The sequence below is a fragment of the Ranitomeya imitator genome, chromosome 7 (genome assembly GCF_032444005.1).
Source record: "Ranitomeya imitator isolate aRanImi1 chromosome 7, aRanImi1.pri, whole genome shotgun sequence".
Classification (NCBI taxonomy): domain Eukaryota; kingdom Metazoa; phylum Chordata; class Amphibia; order Anura; family Dendrobatidae; genus Ranitomeya; species Ranitomeya imitator.
The window spans coordinates 210,102,391-210,128,054 of NC_091288.1; the positions used below are offsets into that span (position 1 = coordinate 210,102,391).

Sequence of the window (25,664 nt, forward strand, 5' to 3'; positions counted from 1 at the left end):
GACCGACCATAGTGCCGCAGGCAGGAAGACCAACCATAGTGCCACACTCAGGAGGACCAACCATAGTGCCGGACACAAGAGGACCGACCATAGTGCCGCACGCAAGGGGACCTGCCATGGTGCCGCACACAGGAAGACCGGCCATAGTGCCGCACGCAGGAAGACCAACCATAGTGCCACACTCAGGAGGACCAACCATAGTGCAGCACGCAAGGGGACCAGCCATAGTGCCGCACACAGTAGGACCGATCATAGTGCCGCACGCAGGAAGACCGACCATAGTGCCGCAGGCAGGAAGACCAACCATAGTGCCACACTCAGGAGGACCAACCATAGTGCAGCACACAAGGGGACCAGCCATGGTGCCGCACACAGTAGGACTGATCATAGTGCCGCACGCAGGAAGACCGACCATAGTGCCGCAGGCAGGAGGACCAACCATAGTGCCACACTCAGGAGGACCAACCATAGTGCAGCACGCAAGGGGACCAGCCATGGTGCCGCACACAAGAGGACCGATCATAATGCCGCACGCAGGAAGACCGACCATAGTGCCGCAGGCAGGAGGACCAACCATAGTGCCACACTCAGGAGGACCAACCATAGTGCAGCACGCAAGGGGACCAGCCATGGTGCCGCACACAGGAGGACCGATCATAGTGCCGCACGCAGGAAGACCGACCATAGTGCCGCAGGCAGGAGGACCAACCATAGTGCCACACTCAGGAGGACCAACCATAGTGCAGCACGCAAGAGGACGATTATAGTGCTGCACACAGGAGGACCGACCATAGTGCCACACGCAGGAAGAGCGACCATAGTGCCACACGCAAGAGGACCAATCATAGTGCCACACACAAGGGGACCAGCCATAGTGCCACACGTAGGAGGACCGACCATAGTGCCGCACGGCAGAAGGACCGACCACAGTGCCGCACGCAGGAGGACTGACCATAGTGCCGCACGTAGGAGGACTGACCATAGTGCCGCACCTAGGAGGACTGGCCATAGTGCTGCATGCACGAGGGCCGACCATAGTGCAGCACGCAAGAGGACTGACCATAGTGCCGCACGCAGGAGGACTGACCATAGTGCCGCGTGTAGGAGGACTGACCATAGTGCCGCACGTAGGAGGACTGACCATAGTGCCGCACCTAGGAGGACCGACCATAGTGCCGCACGGCAGAAGGACCGACCACAGTGCCGCACGCAGGAGGACTGACCATAGTGCCGCACGTAGGAGGACTGACCATAATGCCGCACGTAGGAGGACTGACCATTGTGCCGCACGTAGGAGGACTGACCATAGTGCCGCATGTAGGAGGACTGACCATAGTGCTGCGTGCAGTAGGACCGACAATAGTGCCTCATGCAGCAGGACCAGCCACAGTGCCACACACAGGAGGACTGACCACAGCGCTACACGCAGGAGGACCGACCACAGTGCTGCATGCAGGAGGCCCGACCATAGTGCCACACTCAGAAGGAGACACCACAATGCCGCATGCACGACGTCCGACTATAGTGCCGCCACAGGAGGAAAAAGGACTATAGACAGGGCTTACCATAGTGGTATGCAAAATATTGACTGATTAAAGCTACAGGATATTGATATTAGAAATAGCAGCTAACGCCTCTATACAGTGTTATGCAAAAGTTTGGGCACCCCTGGTCAAAATTACTGTTATTGTGCAAAGTTTAGAAGGTGAAAATGAAATGATCTCTAAAAGGCCTAAAGTTAAAGATGACACACTTCCTTTGTATTTTAGGCAATAAAATAAAAATATACAGTATATTTTCATCTTTTGCATTTTAAAAATTACAAAAATAAAAATGAGCAGATGCAAAAGTTTGTAGCACCCTCTTTTGCAAGTATCACAGTTTGTGAACACTTTTTGTAGCCAGACAAGAGTCTTGCGCTTCTTGTTTGAGGGATTTTCATCCATTCTTCCTTGGAGAATTCCTCCAGTTCTGTGAGATTCCTGAGTCATCTTTTATCCTCTGCTATTTTAAGGTATAACCACAGATTTTCAATGATGTTCAGATTAGGGGACTGTGAGGGCCATTGTAAAACCTTCAGCTTGCGCCTTTTGAGGTTGTGGATTTTCTCATGTGTTTAGGATCATTATCCATTTGTAGAAACCATCTGTTACAACTCTGTTGCGGGGTGTCCCGCGATCAGGGGCTCCTTCCCTGTCCCTAACGCTAAAGGCGACCTAGCTCGCCCTGCATCCTGTTTTGCTTCTGATGGTGAAGATGCCAGGGCACGCACCTTGCCTTACCTCCTGAATCTCAGTCAGTACACTTTCCACACCCAGGAAAGAGTGGAGTAATAGTGTACCGTAATACAGCAACCAAACTAACAAAGTAAGGCTACTTTCACACTAGCGTTTTTTGCAATCCGTCGTTTAGGGCAAAAAACGGATCCTGCAAATGTGCTCGCAGGATGCGTTTTTGCCCATAAACTTGTATTAGCGACGGATTGCCAAACGTCGCGTCCGTTGTGCGACGGATCCGTCGTGTTTTGGCGGACCGTTGTCACAAAAAAAGTTCAATGTAACGGTTTTTTGTCCGTCGCGTCCGCCATTTTCGACCGCACATGCGCAGCAGAAACTCCGCCCCCTCCTCCCCGGACTGCAGAATGGGCAGCAGATGCGTAGAAAAACTGTAGCCGCTGCCCACGTCGTGCAAAAAATTCACAACGTCCGGCGGTACGTCGGCCCGATGCATTGTGACGGACCCGTACCGACAGAAGTGTGAAAGAAGCCTAATACGAACAGGGTTAACTAAAAATACCAAATATACTCACACATAGACAACAGAGGAATGCATCGGGGAGTGGATGATGGGATTGAACCAATGTAGGAGAAGAAAGGGAATTATCACAAACTCAATACCTAGCATCAGTCACAGATAAATCCACCAACAACAACCTCCAGCCATGCAGCATAAGGTAACTCTGACAATGAGTACTAGCCAGGGCCCATCTTTAATATGAGATGGGAGTGGCTAACAGCACACAGCTGAGACTTAATAAGAAGATGATGTGCTTCTAATCAGTGCAGGAGTAGGAGAAATCACACGCTGCGGTCTTCTGGCTCCTGGCGCGGTAACCCTGTGATACCATCCTCTTTTTAACTTCAGCTTTTTTACAGATGGTGCTATGTTTGCATCAAGAATTTGTTGAATTTTCATTGAATCCATTTTTCCCTCTACCCGTGAAATGTTCCCTGTGCCATTGGCTGCAACACACCGCCAAAGCATGATTGATCCACCCCCATGCTTAATGGTTGGCGACATGTTCTTTTCCTGAAATTCTTGGCCCTCTTTTCTCCACACATACCTTTTGATCATTGTGGACAAAGAATTCTATTTTACCCTCATCGCTCCACAGGACTTGTTTCCAAAATGCACCAGGTTAGTTTAGATGTTATTCTGCAATACTTTTGATGCTGAATTTTATGGTGAGGATGCAGGAGAGGTTTTCTTTTGATGACTCTTCCATGAAGGCCATATTTGTGCAGGTGTCTCTGAACAGTAGAACAATGTACCTCAACTTCAGAGTCTGCTAAATCTTTCTGAAGGTCTATTGCAGTCAAGGGGGAGTTCTGATTTGCCTCTCTAGCAGCTTTCACTGAAATTTTGCTTTGTTTTCTAGACCTTATCTTGACCTCCACTGTTCCTGGTAATGGCCATTTCTTAATTACATTTCGAAGTGAGGAAAGGGCAACTTGAAAATGCTTTGCTATCTTCTTATAGCCTTCTCCTGCTTTGAGGGTCTCCATCAATTCATTTTCAGAGGGCTAGGCAGCTGCTTAGAAGAGGAGGCTTTATTTTTATAAAGCTGGAAAATTTCAATTACCTGGCCTTTCCTAAGGATGATAGTGAACAAGCCATAACCCTAACAGGCTAATTATGGTATGAAATCTTGGTCAAAGTTATGAGAACACAAATCTCCAATAGTGCCCAAGCTTTTGCATCTTCTCATTTTCATTTCTGTAATTTTTAAAATGTAAAAAAAAAAATGTAAAAAAAAAATATATATATTTTTTTGCCTAAAATACAAAGGAAACGTGTCATCTTCACTTTCGGCCTTTCAGAGATCATTTCATCATCAATGTGCTTCACCAAGGGTGCCCAAACTTTTACATGCCACTGTATAAAGTACATTAACACAGGGTCCACCATTCACAATAGGTGATATCACAGCTCACCTCCTCCTGTACAATGACAGATAGCACCTCTATATACAGTACATAACACAGGATCCATCATTCACAATAGGTGATATCACAGCTCACCTCCTCCTCCTGTACAATGACTGATAACACCTCTATATACAGTATATAACACAGGATCCACCATTCACAATAGATGATGTCACAGCTCACCTCCTCCTGCTGTACAATGACTGATAACACCTCTATATACAGTAGATAACACAGGATCCACCATTCACAATAGATGATGTCACAGCTCACCTCCTCCTCCTGTACAATGACTGATAACACCTCTATATACAGTAGATAACACAGGATCCATCATTCACAATAGGTGATATCACAGCTCACCTCCTCCTCCTGTACAATGACTGATAACACCTCTATATACAGTAGATAACACAGGATCCACCATTCACAATAGATGATATCACAGCTCACCTCCTCCTCCTGTACAATGACTGATAACACCTCTATATACAGTAGATAACAGGATCCACCATTCACAATAAGTGATGTCACAGCTCACCTCCTCCTCCTGTACAATGACTGATACCACCTCTATATACAGTAGATAACACAGGATCCACCATTCACAATAGGTGATGTCACAGCTCATCTCCTCCTCCTGTACAATGACCCACACCAGCCAATATCTGTCAGCGCTAATCCCACTGCCTATCAAACATTTTTGGGTATCGAACTACAAAACCAGCTCTTTTTTTTTCTTTTTTAGACTACACGGTTCTCACCTGATACTTTGGCGGAGGATCGCAGGTTGTCGAACTCTGAGAAATCGTCTTTTGCCGTCCCATTTAAATTGCTGAAGGGGTCAAAGGAGGAACTTCCTATTGGCAAAAAACAAGGTTAATTTAAAGGGATTAATGGAAAGAAAATAGTGAAACAGTCAAAAGACAGCTTTCAAGACCACTGCTTGCTGTCAGAGAATGGAAATACACCACACAGCCCTTTCAAAGACTTGAGCTTTCTCTACCTGTGCCTTTACTTGTCTTGACCCCTGGAGCAGGTCCCCAAGGGTCCGCTGTGGAATTAGCTGTTCCCGCTGCCTGTGGAGGTGCCCAGGGGTCCTGGCTTTTTGGAAGAGACTTCGTTGTAGGAGCTGAACTTGGTCCCCAAGGATCGCTGTTGGCGGAGGGTTTTGTACCTGCTACATAAATAAGTGTCACAGACAATAAGATAAATATCAGTCATAAAAAAATAAATTTATTAATCTAAAATTGTGACACTACATGTTTCGGTGTTTCCTTTGTCGGGGCAGGAGGGTCCCGATTATTGAAGAATTGTGTTACAGTTTAGTAATAGGATATCTGCTGTCCGGTTACGGGAATATTACTAAACCGTACAATGTGGGCTTTTATTATTTAAGGTAGCTCAGACATATGTTCAGACACTTGTGCCTGTCCTGGACCCAGGCCTCCTCCACATTCCAGCAAGAGATTATTCTTCTGCTACATTGTGACCTTACATGGAGGAATGTGTCAGAATTGCCAAGAAACTTTCCAAATGAATGATGTCATGTCACGCCGACTCCAACACTGAGCTCCTGTGTATGTGCCGAGCACGGGGCCGAAGGGGCAGGTGCAAGGACAAAAAGCAAGCTAACCCATTACCCTGCACCCGCCTTATCTGCCCCAGTAGTAAATATAGTACAGGCACAATAAGGGCAGTATTATAGTAGTTATATTCTTGTATATAGGGGGCAGTATTATAGTAGTTATATTCTTGTACATAGGGGCAGTATTATAGTAGTTACAGTGGGGCAAAAAAGTATTTAGTCAGTCAGCAATAGTGCAAGTTCCACCACTTAAAAAGATGAGAGGCGTCTGTAATTTACATCATAGGTAGACCTCAACTATGGGAGACAAACTGAGAAAAAAAAATCCAGAAAATCACATTGTCTGTTTTTTTAACATTTTATTTGCATATTATGGTGGAAAATAAGTATTTGGTCAGAAACAAAATTTCATCTCAATACTTTGTAATATATCCTTTGTTGGCAATGACAGAGGTCAAACGTTTTCTGTAAGTCTTCACAAGGTTGCCACATACTGTTGTTGGTATGTTGGCCCATTCCTCCATGCAGATCTCCTCTAGAGCAGTGATGTTTTTGGCTTTTCGCTTGGCAACACGGACTTTCAACTCCCTCCAAAGGTTTTCTATAGGGTTGAGATCTGGAGACTGGCTAGGCCACTCCAGGACCTTGAAATGCTTCTTACGAACCCACTCCTTCGTTGCCCTGGCGGTGTGCTTTGGATCATTGTTATGTTGAAAGACCCAGCCACGTTTCATCTTCAATGCCCTTGCTGATGGAAGGAGGTTTGCACTCAAAATCTCACGATACATGGCCCCATTCATTCTTTCATGTACCCGGATCAGTCGTCCTGGCCCCTTTGCAGAGAAACAGCCCCAAAGCATGATGTTTTCACCACCATGCTTTATAGTAGGTATGGTGTTTGATGGATGCAACTCAGTATTCTTTTTCCTCCAAACACGACAAGTTGTGTTTCTACCAAACAGTTCCAGTTTGGTTTCATCAGACCATAGGACATTCTCCCCAAACTCCTCTGGATCATCCAAATGCTCTCTAGCAAACTTCAGACGGGCCCGGACATGTACTGGCTTAAGCAGTGGGACACGTCTGGCACTGCAGGATCTGAGTCCATAGTGGCGTAGTGTGTTACTTATGGTAGGCCTTGTTACATTGGTCCCAGCTCTCTGCAGTTCATTCACTAGGTCCCCCCGCGTGGTTCTGGGATTTTTGCTCACCGTTCTTGTGATCATTCTGACCCCACGGGGTGGGATTTTGCGTGGAGCCCCAGATCGAGGGAGATTATCAGTGGTCTTGTATGTCTTCCATTTTCTAATTATTGCTCCCACTGTTAATTTCTTCACTCCAAGCTGGTTGGCTATTGCAGATTCAGTCTTCCCAGCCTGGTGCAGGGATACAATTTTGTTTCTGGTGTCCTTTGACAGCTCTTTGGTCTTCACCATAGTGGAGTTTGGAGTCAGACTGTTTGAGGGTGTGCACAGGTGTCTTTTTATACTGATAACAAGTTTAAACAGGTCTCATTACTACAGGTAATGAGTGGAGGAAAGAGGAGACTCTTAAAGAAGAAGTTACAGGTCTGTGAGAGCCAGAAATCTTGATTGTTTGTTTCTGACCAAATACTTATTTTCCACCATAATATGCAAATAAATTGTTAAAAAAACAGACAATGTGATTTTCTGGATTTTTTTTTCTCAGTTTGTCTCCCATAGTTGAGGTCTACCTATGATGTAAATTACAGACGCCTCTCATCTTTTTAAGTGGTGGAACTTGCACTATTGCTGACTGACTAAATACTTTTTTGCCCCACTGTATATTCTTGTACATAGGGGCAGTATTATAGTAGTTATATTCTTGTACATAGGGGGCAGTATTATAGTAGTTATATTCTTGTACATAGGGACAGTATTATAGTAGTTATATTCTTGTACATAGGAAGCAGTATTATAGTAGTTATATTCTTGTACATAGGGGGCAGCATTATAGTAGTTATATTCTTGTACATGGGGGCAGTATTATAGTAGTTATATTCTTGTACATAGGGGCAGTATTATAGTAGTTATATTCTTGTACATAGGAAGCAGTATTATAGCAGTTATATTCTTGTACATAGGGAGCAGTATTATAGTAGTTATATTCTTGTACATAGGAGCAGTATTATAGTAGTTATATTCTTGTACATAGGGGCAGTATTATAGTAGTTATATTCTTGTACATAGGGGCAGTATTATAGTAGTTATATTCTTGTACATAGGAGCGGTATTATAGTAGTTATATTCTTGTACATAGGGGCAGTATTATAGTAGTTATATTCTTGTACATAGGAGCAGTATTATAGTAGTTATATTCCTGTACATAGGGGCAGTATTATAGTAGTTATATTCTTGTATATAGGGGCAGTATTATAGTAGTTACATTCTTGTGCATAGGAAGCAGTATTATAGTAGTTATATTCTTGTACATAGGGGGTAGTATTGTAGTAGCTATAGTCTTGTACATAGGAGCAGTACTATAGTAGTTATATTCTTGTATACAGGGGCAGTATTATAGTAGCTATATGGTACATAAGGAGCAGTATTGTAGTAGTTATATTCTTGTACATAGGAGCAGTATTGTAGTAGTTATATTCTTGTACATAGGAGCAGTATTATAGTGGTTATATTCTTGTATATAGGGGCAGTATTATAGTAGTTATATTCTTGTGCATAGGGGCAGTATTATAGTAGTTATATTCTTGTATATAGGGGCAGTATTATAGTAGTTATGTTCTTGTACACAGGGGCAGTATTATAGTAGTTATATTCTTGTACATAGGAGCAGTATTATAGTAGTTATATTCTTGTATATAGGGGCAGTATTATAGTAGTTATATTCTTGTGCATAGGGGCAGTATTATAGTAGTTATATTCTTGTATATAGGGGGCAGTATTGTAGTAGTTATATTCTTGTACATAGGGGGCAGCATTATAGTAGTTATATTCTTGTACATAGGGGGCAGTATTATAGTAGTTATATTCTTGTACATAGGGGGCAGTATTATAGTAGTTATATTCTTGTACATAGGAGCAGTATTATAGTAGTTATATTCTTGTACATAGGAGCAGTATTATAGTAGTTACTAGATTGTGGCCCGATTCTAACGCATCGGGTATTCTAGAATATGCATGTCCTCGTAGTATATGGACAATGATGATTCCAGAATTCGTGGCAGACTGTGCCCGTCGCTGATTGGTCGAGGCAACCTTTATGACATTGTCACCATGGCAACCATTATGACATCATCGTCGTTGTGCCCGTCACTGATTGGTCGAGGCAACCTTTATGACATCATCGTCACCGTGCACATTGCTGATTGGTCGAGGCCTAGCGGCCTCGACCAATCAGAGACGCGGGATGTCTACGTCCTTTATGACATCATCGTCGCTGTGCCCGTCGCTAATTGGAGACGCGGGATTTCCAGGACAGACAGATGGACAAACCCTTAGACAATTATATATATAGACTAGATTGTGTTAGATTGTCTTACCGCTGTCTCTAACATCATGTCCTCCCTCTATCTGAAACTAAACCTGTCAAAAACTGAACTCCTCGTGTTCTCTCCCTCTACTAACCTACCTTTGCCTGACATTGCCATCTCCGTGTGCGGTTCCACCATTACTCCAAAGCAACATGCCCGCTGCCTTGGGGTCATCCTTGATTCTGACCTTTCATTCACCCCCCAGATTCGATCACTGGCTCGCTCTTCTTACCTGCATCTCAAATTTCTAGAATTCGCCCTTTTCTTACTTTCGACTCTGCAAAAACTCTTACTGTTTCACTTATTCATTCTCGTCTGGACTATTGTAACTCTCTACTAATCGGCCTCCCTCTTACCAAACTTTCCCCGCTCCAATCTGTCCTGAATGCTGCTGCCAGGATCATATTCCTCACCAACCGTTACACCGATGCCTCTACCTTGTGCCAGTCATTACACTGGCTACCCATCCACTCCAGAATCCAGTTCAAAACTACTACCCTCATCCACAAAGCACTCCATGGCTCTGCACCACCCTACATCTCCTCTCTGGTCTCAGTCTACCACCCTACCCATGCCCTCCGCTCCGCTAATGACCTCAGGTTAGCATCCTCAATAATCAGAACCTCCCACTCCCGTCTCCAAGACTTTACACGTGCTGCGCCGATTCTTTGGAATGCACTACCTAGGTTAATACGATTAATCCCCAATCCCCACAGTTTTAAGCGTGCCCTAAAAACTCACTTGTTCAGACTGGCCTACCGCCTCAATGCATTAACCTAACAATCCCTGTGTGGCCTATTTATATAAAAAAAATTAAAAAAAACCAGGTTCCTCGCATCATGTTCTCATTCACTTTATACAGTTAATAGCCCTCTGTGTCTGTACTGTTACATACTTAGGCAGGTAACTGGTTCATGCAGCTTTACATGAACACCTGAGCCTTACACTATGGCCGGTCCGAATAACTAAAGCAATTGTTACCATCCACCTCTCGTGTCTCCCCTTTTCCTCATAGTTTGTAGCTTGCGAGCAGGGCCCTCACTCCTCCTGGTATCTGTTTTGAACTGTATTTCTGTTATGCTGTAATGTCTATTGTCTGTACAAGTCCCCTCTATAATTTGTAAAGCGCTGCGGAATATGTTGGCGCTATATAAATAAAAATTATTATTATTATTATTGTGGCCCGATTCTAACGCATCCGGTATTCTAGAATATGCATGTCCCCGTAGTATATGGACAATGATGATTCCAGAATTCGCGGCAGACTGTGCCCGTCGCTGATTGGTCGAGGCAACCTTTATGACATCATCGTCGCCATGCAGTGCCCTGGCGGCCTCGACCAATCAGAGACGCGGGATTTCCAGGACAGACAGACAGACAGACGGAAAAACCCTTAGACAATTATATATATATATATATATATAGATATTCTTGTACATAGGGGCAGTATTATAGTAGTTATATTCTTGTACATAGGGGCAGTATTATAGTAGTTATATTCTTGTACATAGGAGCAGTATTATAGTAGTTATATTCTTGTACATAGGGGCAGTATTATAGTAGTTATATTCTTGTACATAGCGGCAGTATTATAGTAGTTATATTCTTGTACATAGGAGCAGTATTATAGTAGTTATATTCTTGTACATAGGAGCAGTATTATAGTAGTTATATTCTTGTACATAGGGGCAGTATTATAGTAGTTATATTCTTGTACATAGCGGCAGTATTATAGTAGTTATATTCTTGTACATAGGGGCAGTATTATAGTAGTTATATTCTTGTACATAGGTGCAGTATTATAGTAGTTATATTCTTGTACATAGGAGCAGTATTATAGTAGTTATATTCTTGTACATAGGGGCAGTATTATAGTAGTTATATTCTTGTACATAGGAGCAGTATTATAGTAGTTATATTCTTGTACATAGCAGGCAGTATTATAGTAGTTATATTCTTGTACATAGGGGCAGTATTATAGTAGTTATATTCATGTACATAGGGGCAGTATTACTATAGTTATATTCTTGTACATAGGAGCAGTATTATAGTAGTTATATTCTTGTACATAGGGGCAGTATTACAGTAGTTATATTCTTGTACATAGGAGCAGTATTATAGTAGTTATATTCTTGTACATAGGAGCAGTATTATAGTAGTTATATTCTTGTACATAGCAGGCAGTATTATAGTAGTTATATTCTTGTACATAGGGGCAGTATTACTGTAGTTATATTCTTGTACATAGGGGCAGTATTATAATAGTTATATTATTGTACATAGGAGCAGCCCCCTGAAGAAGCGACGTACCCAATCTGTACGTTGGCAGTGTCGGTAAGTACTGCCAATAATACTTACTATCCATGTCCTTACTTTGAGCATTATTATTATTCTTATTATTTGAGCAATATGCCTAAATAGGAACTGTGACTGATTTACCCGATGCACTTGCACTTTATTTGCCTGTTTGCACAATAGATTATTTTTCCTTAAGGATAACATGTTGCTACATGACAACTAATGGCAATTTCATTGCGATAATGTATATCTAGATCACAGGTCCTCTTCCACAGTATTTGGACATATGACTTTTTGTCCTGCTTTGCCTTTGGCCTCTCTTGTTTCTGAACCCTGGGTCATCACTATTGAGACCTATATGTCTCCACTGTATCCTTTCATGTGTCATTTCATATATTTTGGATGTTTTTGTAAAGCTGATGTTAATAAAATATATATTTATATGGCGTAAACTGACTCTCTGCTTCTCCCTGTTTAAAAGGAGCAGTATTATAGTAGTTTTCAGAAAAAAAAATACATTAAAAACAATGAGGACATACCGAAAGACTTCCAGGGATCGATTCCAGCAGAGGGGGTGGCTGATTTCCCCCAGGGGTCTTGCTGTTTACTCGCTGATGCTGCTGCCCAAGGTTCTGACTTTTGCGAGGTTGGGGCACCTGCAGGCAAAGCGTCCATGAGGTCCAACAATGTAGTATGCTGTTGCTGCCAATTTAAAGCAAAATTACTAATTAAAAAAAAACAAAACAACAACAAAGACACGATGCTGATCATTTTCTATGTGCCTTAAAGCCAATTTGTACAGTGGTAGAAAGCGGAGTATCTAACCCCCCATCCCATGGACCATATTGCGCAGGATTTTTGGAAATAACGTGTGTGATACCGGTGACGTGTTGCCAGGCTCGGACTGGCCCACGGTTGAACCGGAGAATCCTCAGGTAGGCCGTACCTGTGAAAGGAGTGCTAATGAGCAGTGCTATCACACTTGATTCACAATTTTCAGAAAAAAACAAGCTAGGTAAATTAATATCGGATAGAAGGAAAAGTAAATTTGCATACTAGGGTTGGGTTATTTTAGCACGTAGCCAGCGGGTTCCAAGAATCAATGGTACTGGTGGGCCTTTGCCAACCCAGTCCGACACTGCGCGCGGCACCTATACATGTACAGCAGACCTGAGCAGTCCACTGCCGAATTCTGAATAACTCAGAGGGGGAGTCGGGTGTTGATCATCTTACCCCTTTCTTTTTCGGGACTTTGATCGTGTCCTTCCTGCTTTCCTCCAATGCCATCTGAAGTCGTAAGTCGTCTCCTCGCCGGATGCGCTCCTCCTTTGTAAATACACAATGCAATTTCATTACCTGGGTATATAAATGCTTTCGAAGCTGGGCCTGCTGGGACATGTGGTGCAAATTAATGTAATGCTAGTGGCTCACCTGTTCGGCCACCTCTCTGCTCATGGCGAGCGCCAGTTGTAATTGCAGCTCCTCCTCTCCGCTCGTTTGGGGCCGAGCCTGTTCTAGCTCTGAAGAGACTCGAGGGGAGGTAGCTGAGAAAAAAAATAAATAATAATTACACTTTTGTCACTTTCCCATAATTTTTATTTTTTTTTCTCTCCATACACACCAAAAGCTAAATTCGCAAGTTAGCTGGTTTCCGCTAACCAGCCTGCAGTGCATCATGGGAGCTCAACGGACAGTCAGCTGTTGGGTCACATGACACGTGACAGAGGGTGGGGCTAAACTGTTATCTGTTTAACTAGCAGAATTGTGAATGCAGCTCTGGATGTGAATGGTGAAAACGAGATGAAATAAGTTTAAAAAAAAAAAAAAAAATCAAAAAGAAATTTAAGATTTTATAGATTTAAGATTTTTGAAATTTAAAGGGTTGATTGGAATTTTTCAAAAGTGGCCAAAGACTAGGGAACAGTATTAGGGTAAATGAAGAAATAGGTATTACGTACCCCTGGAATCGGCCATCATTTCAGCACCGAAGCTTCGGGAGCCCCCAATAAAATGATGATGTCCAGTTTGTCATTTACGCAACCAATCACTGGCCTCAGTGCTCACATGCCATATATACAAACGCTATCAATGGGGCCAGTGATTGGCTGCAGCGGTCATTTGAATAACATACAAGACATCATTACATTCGAGACACTATAGCAGAGTGGGTTAATAAAAAAAAAATCCACATTTATTCATTTCCTTTGCCTGCTTTAACAGACAGGAAATGCTGGATAGCCAATCAGTAGCTGAGGCGGGCCCTAGATCCAGAAAGTGATTGGCTGAGCAGTGACGAGACGAGACCAACACATAGAGACCAGTAGGAACCCAGTAAACGATGGAATGGGACCACCGGGGGGAATTGCTGAATATCGTTTATTTTATTTTTTTACTACTCTGAGCACTTTGTCCATTTTTTCCCCCGATGGACAACCCCTCGAAATCAATATCCTGACTGCGATGTTTGGTTATATGGGCTTGGGGATGGTATTACTGGGTAGATTTGCCCTTCTGGGTTTCGGGAAAGCCGGGTGTTAATCTCAGTAGTTATGACGGAGAGAATTTATAACAAGAGGAGGCATTTTGAAAGGAAATGTAAGATTAAGAATAATCCACCCCCGTCCCCTTCGCTGTTTCACAAAACCGTGGGAATTTCGGTCATGGACATACTGTATTGTGCAACTGCGAACAGATACACAGCTGTCCAGCATAGCATCATAATGGGACTGTATAACCATAAGAATTCCCAAAATATAGCAGCACGAAACCCCAGCGTGATACATCGTAGATCTCCTAATACTAGGAGCCCCCCAGACAGGAAGCAAGGGCCGGGTATGGGATGTACAGGGGTCACGAGGCCTCATTCCCGGAATTCCTGTGACAAGGACATGGAATGCTGGGACAGAGCATCCCGAGAGGGGGAGACTGTGCCTGCCTCACACCAAATGACATCTGGGGCAGAAAATGAGGGACAGAGCTTAATAAAGAAGTCAAAATAGGTCCTGGGGTTAGATACCCTCTTGTTAACCCAAGACAAATGCCATGACAACTTCTAATGATCTTTATGGTCACTAAGAAAACTTGACAGGAGGGATTACTGGGTGGTAGCCTCTGAGGGAGCCATAATGGTGCCATACTGGTGGTCACCCAGATTTCCCAGACACAGAAATGTGAGGTACCCTGACATCTAATCATCCGTGAAATCTCCAATCTCAAGGCAACCATCATAGCCCAATAATAGGATTGATGGGTTGGGGTAATCTCTGTCCTCCCACTTCTCCTCCTGCTCACTCTTTGACCAGTTACTCCTCCTGCTCACTCTTTGACCAGTTACAATCTGGCATCTGACCACATTATTAGACTGAAACTACTCTGAGTAAAGTCACCAATGACCTACCTACCGCCAAAGCGAAGCGACACTACGCTGTCCTCCTCCTCCTGGACCTGTCCTCAGTCTTCCACACAGTGGACCATTCCCTCTTACTACAGACTCTCTCATCTCCTGGCAGCGCAGACTTGGCCCTATCTTGCATCCAAAAATAGAAGGAAAGGTCTCACTCACCGTATCTTTAAAACGTCAACACTTTAATTGAAAAGTTAAAACATCAGGTTGCAAATGTGAACGGAGTACGCGGAGGACAACAGTCGTTGTTATACAAGGACCTATTGAAGACTGGTGTGAAACGACTGTTGTCCTCTGTGTATTCCATTCACCCCTGCAACCTGATGTTTTAACTTTTCAATTAAAGTGTTGACATTTTAAAGAGACGGTGAGTGAGATTTTTCTTTCTATTTTTGGATGTTATGCTACTGGTTTTCCTTGAACACACCCAAAGTCTTTTGAAGGTCAGGTTCGTCTCAGCTCACGATATAGAGGAGTGAACAACAGATGGTGTCGGCACATAACTTCTCCACATGTTGCCTCTATCTCGGATCTTCTCATACCTAACAGACCAGACATTCAGCGTCTCCTACTCACACACCTCCTCCGCATCTCGTCCCCTGCCTGTGTCCCCCAAGGTTCAGTTGTAGGACCCCTGCTCTTCTCCATCTACACCTTCGGTTTGGCCTGGGACAGCTCATAGAGTCCCACTTCTTTCAGTATCACCTCTATGCTGACACAGATCTACCTCTCTGGACCCGATATCACCTCCTTACTAAACAGAATCCCACAATGTCTGTCTATTCCATCCTTCTTCTCTGTTCAATTTCGAAAGCTTAATATGGACAAGTCAGAATTCAACATCTTTTCCCAGCCCTCCCAACGGAACTATCCATCAAAATCAACGGCTGCTCACACTCCCCTTGACTCTGCCCTCTCCTTCCACTCACACATCCAAGCCCTTTCCACTTTCTGCTGACTACAACTCAAAAATATTTCTCGGATCTGCACATACCTTAACCAAGAATCTGCAAAAACGCTAGTGCATGCCCTCATCATCTCCCGCCTTGACTACTGCAACCTCCTGCTTTGTGGCCTCCCTTTAAACACTCTCGCACCCCTTCAATCTATCCTAAACTCTGCTGTCGAACTAATCCACCTGTCCCCCTGCTATTCTCCGGCCTCTCCCCTCTCTCAATCCATTCACTGGCTCACTATTGCCCAGAGACCAGTACAAAACCCTAACCATGGTATACAAAGCTATCCACAACCTGTCTCCTCCATACATCTGTGACCTCGTCTCCCGGTACTTACCTGCACGCAACCTCCGATCCTCACAAGATCTCCTTCTCTACTCCCCTCTTATCTCCTCTTCCCACAATCGTATACAAGATTTCTCCCATGCTTCTCCCATACTCTGGAACTCTCTACCCCAACACACTCTCGCCTTCTGTGGAAACCTTCAAGAAGAACCTGAAGACCCACCTCTTCCGACAAGCCTACAACCTGCAGTAACCCCCGTTACACCATACCACCAACTCATCTACTGTATCCTCGCCCATCCCTTGTATCCAAGGAATAAATGGTGCTATAATAATAATATTGGACCATGAGTAAAATACAAAATCCTGTATCTGGGATTCCCCCGCCCCCAACGATGGGCAGCATGGGACGGTTTTTCCCTCCCGCTCGCCCTTCAGCGTATGAGAAATTACTTCCCAATTCTGCTAATCACTAAAGCAGGATTCCCCACACACCATCTGTTTATCCTCTGCGCCAGAACCGTGGCCACCGGGCGGGCTGGCGGGGAGATGGTGTATGGTGGCACCTGTCACACACTCAATTCTACGCAAATCCTAAGAGGTCGGGATTGTACATAGGATTACTTTACATATTCGCTGCGTGTAGATGCGTGGATTTACCCCCCATATGTTCTTAAAAGGGGAAATCTATATGAAAGCAGCGACAAAACATTAACATGAGCGTCTGTGAATTCAGACCACAGGGGTCAGAGATTACGAGGTGTTAAAAGATGGTTTGGGGTGAATTTTCCCCTTATAAATTCCTCATAATCAATGTATAATCTGTATAATATAAATGGATGTAGCCTACTGTTATATAATTCAGTACCCACCGTGGTGACATAATCCGGTAATATAAAATACAATCGTTCACAATATAATGATAAATAATCTGCCATCATATAACAGAGTGATCAATAATCTGATTGTAAATAATAATCAGATCGCATATAACGTACGGTTAAATAAAATAATGGCAAAATAATCTAATAAAATATAATGGGGGTGATAAACAGGAAATATATAATCTGGAAAATAAAATAAAAAATGCAGTAATGTAATCTGAAGAAGAATTGCCTGTAAATCTAATCTAATCAGGAAGGTAATATGGTGACAGATGACACAGGGGCCTTCTCGCTTTCGATTTTTCCTCCTCGCCTATCATTTCTCTATTTGTTGGACTTGTATCAGGGCTTGTCTTTTTTTTTTTGTTTTTTTTTTGTGGTGCACACTGTAGATTTTATTGATAGCACTTTGGGGACCACTGGAAGAGGTGAAATCATCAATAAATTGTGATTCTGCCATTTTTAATTTTTTTTATGTCACTTTGTGGTTTATAGATGTTTATTATGCACATGGCAATGTTATACCAAAAGTAATAGTTTTATTTTTTTATTTTTTTTAAATTTTCTAAGGTACGGGAAAAAGTGATGTGAACTTTTGTTATTTTTCTTTTAAATATTTTCAATTTTTATTGAGGACTTGGACCTGCGATCACTTGATTGCTTGTAAAATATACTTCAATTCTGTAATAGTGCAATATTGTAAAATGACATATCGCCTTTTGAAGTCCGGCAATACACACAAAAGTTACAGGCCCAAGTTAGTAGGCCCACCGGCTGCCATGATAGTGACATGTTGGGGTGGGCCGTTGGATGTCGGAAGGAACAACTTCCCCCATTTCCAACTGCTTAAATGCTGCTGTCACGATTTGCAGCGGCATCTAAGAAGTTAAAGGGGTATTCCCATCTCCAAAACCCTATCCCAATATGTAGTAGGAGTAATAATAATAATATTAGCAAATACCTGTAGTATAGTTCTACTGATTTGCTATGCCTCTTTCCTCATGTGCAGGCATTGCAGGATTTTAAGTATCCATGGTTACAACCACTAGCAACTAGCTAACTGTCACTATACCAGTGGTCGAAACCATGGATACCTAAGGTCCTGTAATGCCTGCACATGAAGAAAGAGACATAGTGAATCAGAAAAACTATACTACATTTCTAATTGGAGGTATTTGTCAATATTATTATTATTACACCTACTATATATTGGGATAGGATCTTGGAGATGACCCCTTTAAATTTCTGGAATTGGAGATAACTCACAGCGATAGACTTGTGTCTGCTAGGTGTCTACGGTAATACTGGGGTGTCTGCGGTAATACTAGGTGTCTGCGGTAATACTAGGTGTCTGCGGTAATACTGGGGGGTCTGCGGTAATACTGGGGGGTCTGCGGTAATACTGGGGGGTCTGCAGTAATACTAGGTGTCTGCGGTAATACTGGGGTGTCTGCGGTAATACTGGGGTGTCTGCAGTAATACTAGGGTGTCTGCGGTAATACTGGGGTGTCTGCGGTAATACTGGAGTGTCTGCAGTAATACCAGGGTGTCTGCGGTAATACTGGGGTGTCTGCAGTAATACTAGGTGTCTGCGGTAATACTGGGGTGTCTGCGGTAATACTGGGGTGTCTGCAGTAATACTAGGTGTCTGCGGTAATACTGGGGCGTCTGCGGTAACACTGCGGTGTCTGCGGTAATACTGGGGTGTCTGCAGTAATACTGGGGTGTCTGCAGTAATACTAGGTTGTCTGCGGTAATACTGGGGTGTCTGCGGTAATACTGGAGTGTCTGCAGTAATACCGGGGTGTCTGCGGTAATACTGGGGTGTCTGCAGTAATACTGGGGTGTCTGCAGTAATACTGGGATGTCTGCAGTAATACTAGGTGTCTGCGGTAATACTGGGGTGTCTGCGGTAATACTGGGGTGTCTGCGGTAATACTGGGGTGTCTGCGGTAACACTGGGGTGTCTGCGGTAATACTGGGGTGTCTGCAGTAATACTAGGTTGTCTGCGGTAATACTAGGTGTCTGCGGTAATACTGAGGTGTCTGCAGTAATACTGGGGTGTCTGCAGTAACACTGGGGTGTCTGCAGTAATACTAGGTGTCTGCGGTAATACTGAGGTGTCTGCAGTAATACTGGGGTGTCTGCAGTAATACTGGGGTGTCTGCAGTAATACTAGGTGTCTGCGGTAATACTGGGATGTCTGCAGTAATACTATGATGTCTACGGTAATACTGGGGTGTCTGCGGTAATACTACAGTGGAACAGTCTCAGAATATTCTGCCCCCGTAGGTCCGAAATATTACAATAAAACAAGGATTATAGGTAATACGGTATGTAGAGGGCACTGCCACGTTACTCCATGCAAAGCTCTACGCCCCAATCCCTTCCCCAGCCATACAGGTAGTCCCTGACAGAGGCGTCCGATGTACCGTGACCTTGGTAGAAGGGGACGGATGTTTTTGGAATTCCTTTCCATGCACAATTCCTTTTATCTGCCATCAGCAGGACGGATGCTGAATTATCAAACAAAGGATCGAGAACTTTCATTCAACATGGGAGGCCTAAAATGAAATTCCTTTAATCCGGCATTACTTTTTGGGGGGCAGGCCCACACAGGACGATGGATTTTAGGGTTCAGACGTCATGTGCATAAGGTCTTACCAGCAGACATACGCGATGTGCACCCACATCTGGGCAGGGAATTAGTCGTAATACTTTGGATAATTGGGGTTAGATTTGTTAGACATGTCAGGACCAGAGAAAAAAGATTCTCACCAGCCGGGTCCAGCGGCCATGTCAGCAGTCTGTGGCCACCAGACAGGGCCCTGCAGACCTCCTACTCCTACCTGCGGCAATCTGATTATTATGGAAGAGGCGCTGGGGATGCCGCTGCAGGTGGGAGGCTCTGGTCTGGTGGCCACGGACTACCAACATGGCCACTGGACCAGGGTCCTGAGAATCCCGCTGCTCCGCTCTAGTCGGGGGTCTTTCCTGCTGCGTATACCGCAAGCAGACGCTGCAAAGCCAATGTGAATGCGCCCTGACCTAGCAGAATTGTCAGACTGCCGGATGAAAGGGATTTTACGTTGATCTGGATATTGGGGGGTCTTGATTTTCGTATCCAGGGAGGTCACATGGAGCGGCCACATCTTGGTACAGCCAGTCTTGGTACAATCAGCTGTTTATGAGAGCTGGCATCAGCGGGCTTCTTATGAAGAGTGGGTCTGTGTATTGAGGGAGCGTTATGGGAGGTGATGTACCATGCAACTCTGCAACCGCAGCGGACCACCGGCCTTACACAAGAAAGCATGCACTAGTGCGACACACTTACCTGATAGGACATCGCACATAACTGGATGGCGGGGGTGGGTGAGACAACAGAGAGACAATGAGCGAGTGCAGAGACCGTCCGTCCTGTATATTATGTCCTGATATACGGGGAGTGCTGATGTCATCACATGATGCGTCTGTGTCATAGACCAACAATGCAGCGAAACTAGAGCTGCATGGAGACACTCCTCATATAGGAACTCTCAGACGATGCCAACCTATGGCTCCTCAGCTGTTGCCAAACTACAACTCCCAGCATGCCCTGACAGCCTGGCGTGGCTCTGTCCACAGATTCCAGCCCACAAAGCCGCATAAGAATAAGTGCGCTGCAGATTTTCATGCAGATTTTTTTCTGCTATATGTGAATGGGGTTTTAAAAATTACCTGCGGATTTTGCTGCAGAGTTTTCTCCGCGGTATATCTGCTACATCTGAACATGGCCATATTGGTTCACACCTGATATCCCTCCTGCTCTTGCAGGCCACATGTACTTAATTCTGCAGCGTTACGTCCCTTGCTGCATAACTGGGTGAATTTGCCGTTCAGATCTATAGGAAAGCTGGGTGCAATATCTAGGTGACACCCGGCATTTATTGTACAAGAGCAAGTGCAAATCGCAGCAAATTCCTTCTGCCTGAGGCTTAAAAATGAGGGAAATCCCTTGTAGTGCCGACTCTTTGAGGGATAATTAATTTCGACTTTGAATGTTGGCCGGCAGAACGCCATTCTTGATTTCAAAAGAATCCTAAATTGGATTATCCGGGAAAGATAAAGCCGGAGGGTGGAGAGCGGGATTTGTGTATTTTGACACCGTATGTATAGGAATGGCGCATTACACGTACCGACGCCGCGCTGATCAAACCGATTCTCAGTCGTATCAATGGAGACTCCACTTATCCGGATCTTCATGTTACACTGACGTTCACCTCCGGAGCTGAATTCAGAATTCTGCTCAGTCCCGTTACCGGGAAGGAATGCATTGTGGGAAATCAAATCACGCCTGCAAAGTTAGAGCTAAGATCTGAGGTCACATGATGGACCACAACGTGGGATTAAATTGCTGTTTCCAAAGACATCCAGCTGAATTCTGAAAACAGCTCTGGGTGTGAATGGAGAGAATGAGCCAAAATAATTCCCCAAAAAGTAAACTTAAAGGGAACCTGTCACCCCGTTTTTTCAGATTGAGATAAAAATACTGTTAAATAGGGCCTGCGCTGTGCGTTACAATAGTGTATGTAGTGTACCCTGATTCCCCACCTATGCTGCGAAATACATTACCAAAGTCGCCGTTTTCGCCTGTCAATCAGGCTGGTCAGGTCAGGTGGGCGTGGTGACATCGCTGTTTCTTCCCCAGCTTTCCGTTTGTGGCGTAGTGGTGTGCGCATGTCCAAGTGCTGAATCCACTGCGCGCAGTTGAAGAAAAAGCATCTCGGCTTCAGGAAAATGGCCGCCGCGATCTCCATCTGCGCACGCGCGGCATCCCGCGGCCATTTTCCTGAGGCCCCGTGCAGCAGAGCACTCCATCTGCGCATGCGCGGCCTCAGGAAGATGGCCGCCCCCACCGATGACAAGGGTAATAGCGCAGATCGCGCGCTTTTTCTTCACCTGCGCGCAGTGGATTCGGCACTTGGACATGCGCACACCACTACGCCACCAACGGAAAGCTGGGGAAGAAACAGCGATGTCACCGCGCCCACCTGACCTGACCAGCCTGATTGACAGGTGAAAACGGCAACTTTGGTAAAGTATTTCGCAGCATAGGTGGGGAATCAGGGTACACTACATACAATATTGTAACGCACAGCGCAGGCCCTATTTAACAGTATTTTTATCTCAATCTGAAAAAACGGGGTGACAGGTTCCCTTTAAGTTTACTTTTTGGGGAATTATTTTGGCTCATTCTCTCCATTCACACCCAGAGCTGTTTTCAGAATTCAGCTGGATGTCTTTGGAAACAGCAATTTAATCCCACGTTGTGGTCCATCATGTGACCTCAGTCCAAGTGCCGAATCCACTGCGCGCAGGTGAAGAAAAAGCGCGCGATCTGCGCTATTACCCTTGTCATCGGTGGGGGCGGCCATCTTCCTGAGGCCGCGCATGCGCAGATGGAGTGCTCTGCTGCACGGGGCCTCAGGAAAATGGCCGCGGGATGCCGCGCGTGCGCAGATGGAGATCGCGGCGGCCATTTTCCTGAAGCCGAGATGCTTTTTCTTCAACTGCGCGCAGTGGATTCAGCACTTGGACATGCGCACACCACTACGCCACAAACGGAAAGCTGGGGAAGAAACAGCGATGTCACCACGCCCACCTGACCTGACCAGCCTGATTGACAGGCGAAAACGGCGACTTTGGTAATGTATTTCGCAGCATAGGTGGGGAATCAGGGTACACTACATACACTATTGTAACGCACAGCGCAGGCCCTATTTAACAGTATTTTTATCTCAATCTGAAAAAACGGGGTGACAGGTTCCCTTTAAATGACTCTCAGGCCACAAAGGCAACCATCATCACATATACATGGTAGCATATGTTAAGTTCTGCCCGGGAACGACCGAGGCTCAACTAGTAATGCCTAATTGTGGGTGGAGTTTACATAAAATCCGCCCATTTTTGGCCTGGGATGGCGTCAAATTTGCTGGGAATTGGGACATCCCCGGCAAATTCGGGACTATTGACAGCTATGCATAGAGCACTCATTTATCTAAACGCCTATTTCTCCGCATTCCCTGCTGGTTCACTTCTGGGAATTTTAGTCTTTATATTAGGCACTAATGTAAGAAAAGGAAAAAAAATAACTCTCCTGTAATGCAATGCAACACAGAACTATTTTGTAGACTTGGTGGTCACTCTAGGAATGACTAGCCCACCAGGATATATCATCATTGAGGCCTAATAGGTCCTTTGTGGTTCATCTTGTAAGGAAAAGACCTTAGGAACAAATGGGGTTGTCTTCTGTAGGATCTTTGGAGACTATTCTGATGTCAAAAGGGCGCAAGTAGAAGATCACCTTGTATCCTGGTGGGCTAGGTTGACCGTAATCTTAGAATCCAAGAGTGTTATTATCAGCTCAATGAGAGGCACAGAAAGCAATGCAGATACTCACATCCATGGTACGATGCCGGAGAGCCACCAGATTTCCCATAGTCTTGCTCAGAGTAGCTGGTAGACAGGTTGGGCTGGCTAGAGCCGCGACCAAAACTGATCTGATTGTTGCTCCCAACTCCTGTGGCCACCTGAGCCATTCGCTCTTTGGTCTTAAGTGCCTGGGCCCTTTCGCCCTTCAACCTCTCGTCGTCTTTCAAGAGGCTCACCAACTGTTTTGACTTTTCCCTCACGTTAATCCCTTGGTCTTTCCCGTCCCGGTCGATGTACTGGAAATCTTTGAGGGTCTGTATGGCAAATATGTTTTCCTTACACTGGTGGGACACTCTCTCCGATCCGGTCTTGATGAGATAATCCAGAAGGGTCAACGCTTTGTAAACATGTCTCCAGTTCTTTCCATGGTCATTGAGCCTCTTCCAGATCATGCTCATGATTTCTGAAAAAGCCACCACGTTATAGGTCAAGTCTGCAATCTCCGTCATGAGGGAGCTGGAAGGACCCCAAGGATCGTTAGAGGTGGCTTCCCTAACTTTGATCTCCGCCTCTGAATAATTATTGACAATGTTCTTCATCTGTCTCCTTATGGATGAGGTCGTCATTTTTGTGTTGGTTTACAACAAAAAAAAGCACCTTTAAAATAAAATAAAAAATCACAAAAAGTCTGACATACCCAGGGTCCTAAAGTTAAAAACCAAATAGGGAAATCCTCTCAAGGAGAAGTCGTCACTGTTGTTTCCACACATGACAGGAAATGGGGTCCAATTTTGGTTAAAAGCATCTCCTCAGCCAACACGCATCATGCGATCCCAAAACCTATAGATAAAAAAAAAATAATTGTCATATCTGTAAAATTGGGTAAATGTTTTTAAAATAAAGTTCTTAATGGATTTTACAAACCAGATATCCCCCTTATGAAATACCCAACCCCAGAACTATAAAAAAGGAAATACGGTAATTGTCAAATCAGTACAATTGGGTCAAATAAAAAAACACCCAAATATATATATATATATATATATATATATATATAAATATCTCTTATTAAAGGGGATGTCTGGATTCACTCTCTTCAATAAGTAACCAGTGGACAACTCTACAAAGAGTGTCTCTCGCTCTGGCATGGATTTGGCATGTCCGTTAGCTACATAGGCAACTCCACAAAATGCCCTATTTGAGAATTCTGAGATAATAAAGCGTGGGAAGGGTCCCTCCATCTACTATCCTCATCTTTTAACAAGTGGAGAACTCTACAAAGAGTGTCTCTCGCTCTGGAGGATTCGGCATGTCCGTTAGCTACATGGGCAACCCAATAAAATGTCCTATTTGAGAATTCTGAGTTAATAAAGGGTGGGAAGGGTCCCTCCATCTACTATGCTCATCTTTTAACCAGTGGAGAACTTTATAAAGAGTGTCTTTCCCTTTGGAGGTCTTGGCTTGCCTGATAACTTGCTGGAGAGACTTCCCCACCGATCCCTAGAAAGGGGCTCAGTATCTCCGTCATAAGTGGATCTTGTGTGGCACCTACTTTCTCCAGCAGCCCTATTGACAATGAATGGAGCGGAGATCAATCATGCGCACCTTCACCATAAGCCCCTGTTCTCGGGTTCGATGGTGGTCGGATCAGTGGTCAGACCCTCAGTTTTCAGCAAGTTATCCCCATACTATGGATAGGATACAACCCTTTAATTGAGGTTGGTCTACAGTTCAGTATATTCATCTAAAAATCAGTGCAGAACTTTAGAAAGGGGATCTCTCACGCTGGAGGACCCGGCCTGTCCGTGCTTATAACTGCCTGACAGCCCCCGAAACCAGAGAAAATTGGACAAGTTGGAAACATGCCATATGTTTCGGCTATAATTTGCTATTAAAGGCATGGAGCCGTGGAGATAATCGGTGGTCAGACCCCACAACAGGAGTTATTTCACGCCATTTTCCCACGTCAGTCATGTGACCCTGACCGCTAAACTGACAATGTCACTGAGCACCCAGAATGCACTGCTCTCTGACAACAACAACAAGCTGAGAGAATTTAGCTTTGGATGTGAATAGAAAAGAAAAAAAAAAAACTAGAAAAGTTGTAGAAATTTCCCTGCGG

The 25,664-nt window shown here is 44.4% G+C and overlaps 2 protein-coding genes across 5 annotated transcripts in view; one reads left to right on the plus strand and one right to left on the minus strand.

The window, feature by feature from the left end:
- The window catches only part of B9D1 (B9 domain containing 1), a 154,299-nt gene that overhangs the window by 111,058 nt on the left and 17,577 nt on the right, over positions 1-25,664 (plus strand). The window contains exon 8 of one of the 2 annotated variants that reach the window (XR_011314733.1): positions 4,957-5,085. The exons of the other annotated variant lie outside the window; for it this stretch is intronic. The gene's annotated coding sequence lies outside the window, so the exon portion shown is untranslated. Of the gene's footprint in view, positions 1-4,956; positions 5,086-25,664 lie in introns of those variants that run through there. 2 annotated transcript variants of the gene reach the window in all.
- EPN2 (epsin 2) overlaps positions 1-25,664 on the minus strand; it is a 50,277-nt gene that overhangs the window by 11,004 nt on the left and 13,609 nt on the right. For all 3 annotated transcript variants that reach the window (XM_069734648.1, XM_069734649.1, XM_069734650.1), the window contains 6 exons: positions 23,571-24,382; positions 13,034-13,146; positions 12,836-12,928; positions 12,142-12,304; positions 5,215-5,388; positions 4,973-5,068 (listed from right to left, as the gene is read on the minus strand). In XM_069734648.1, the coding sequence (XP_069590749.1) occupies positions 4,973-5,068; positions 5,215-5,388; positions 12,142-12,304; positions 12,836-12,928; positions 13,034-13,146; positions 23,571-24,168 (1,237 nt within the window). In that variant the 5' untranslated portion in view covers positions 24,169-24,382. The remainder of the gene's footprint in view (positions 1-4,972; positions 5,069-5,214; positions 5,389-12,141; positions 12,305-12,835; positions 12,929-13,033; positions 13,147-23,570; positions 24,383-25,664) is intronic.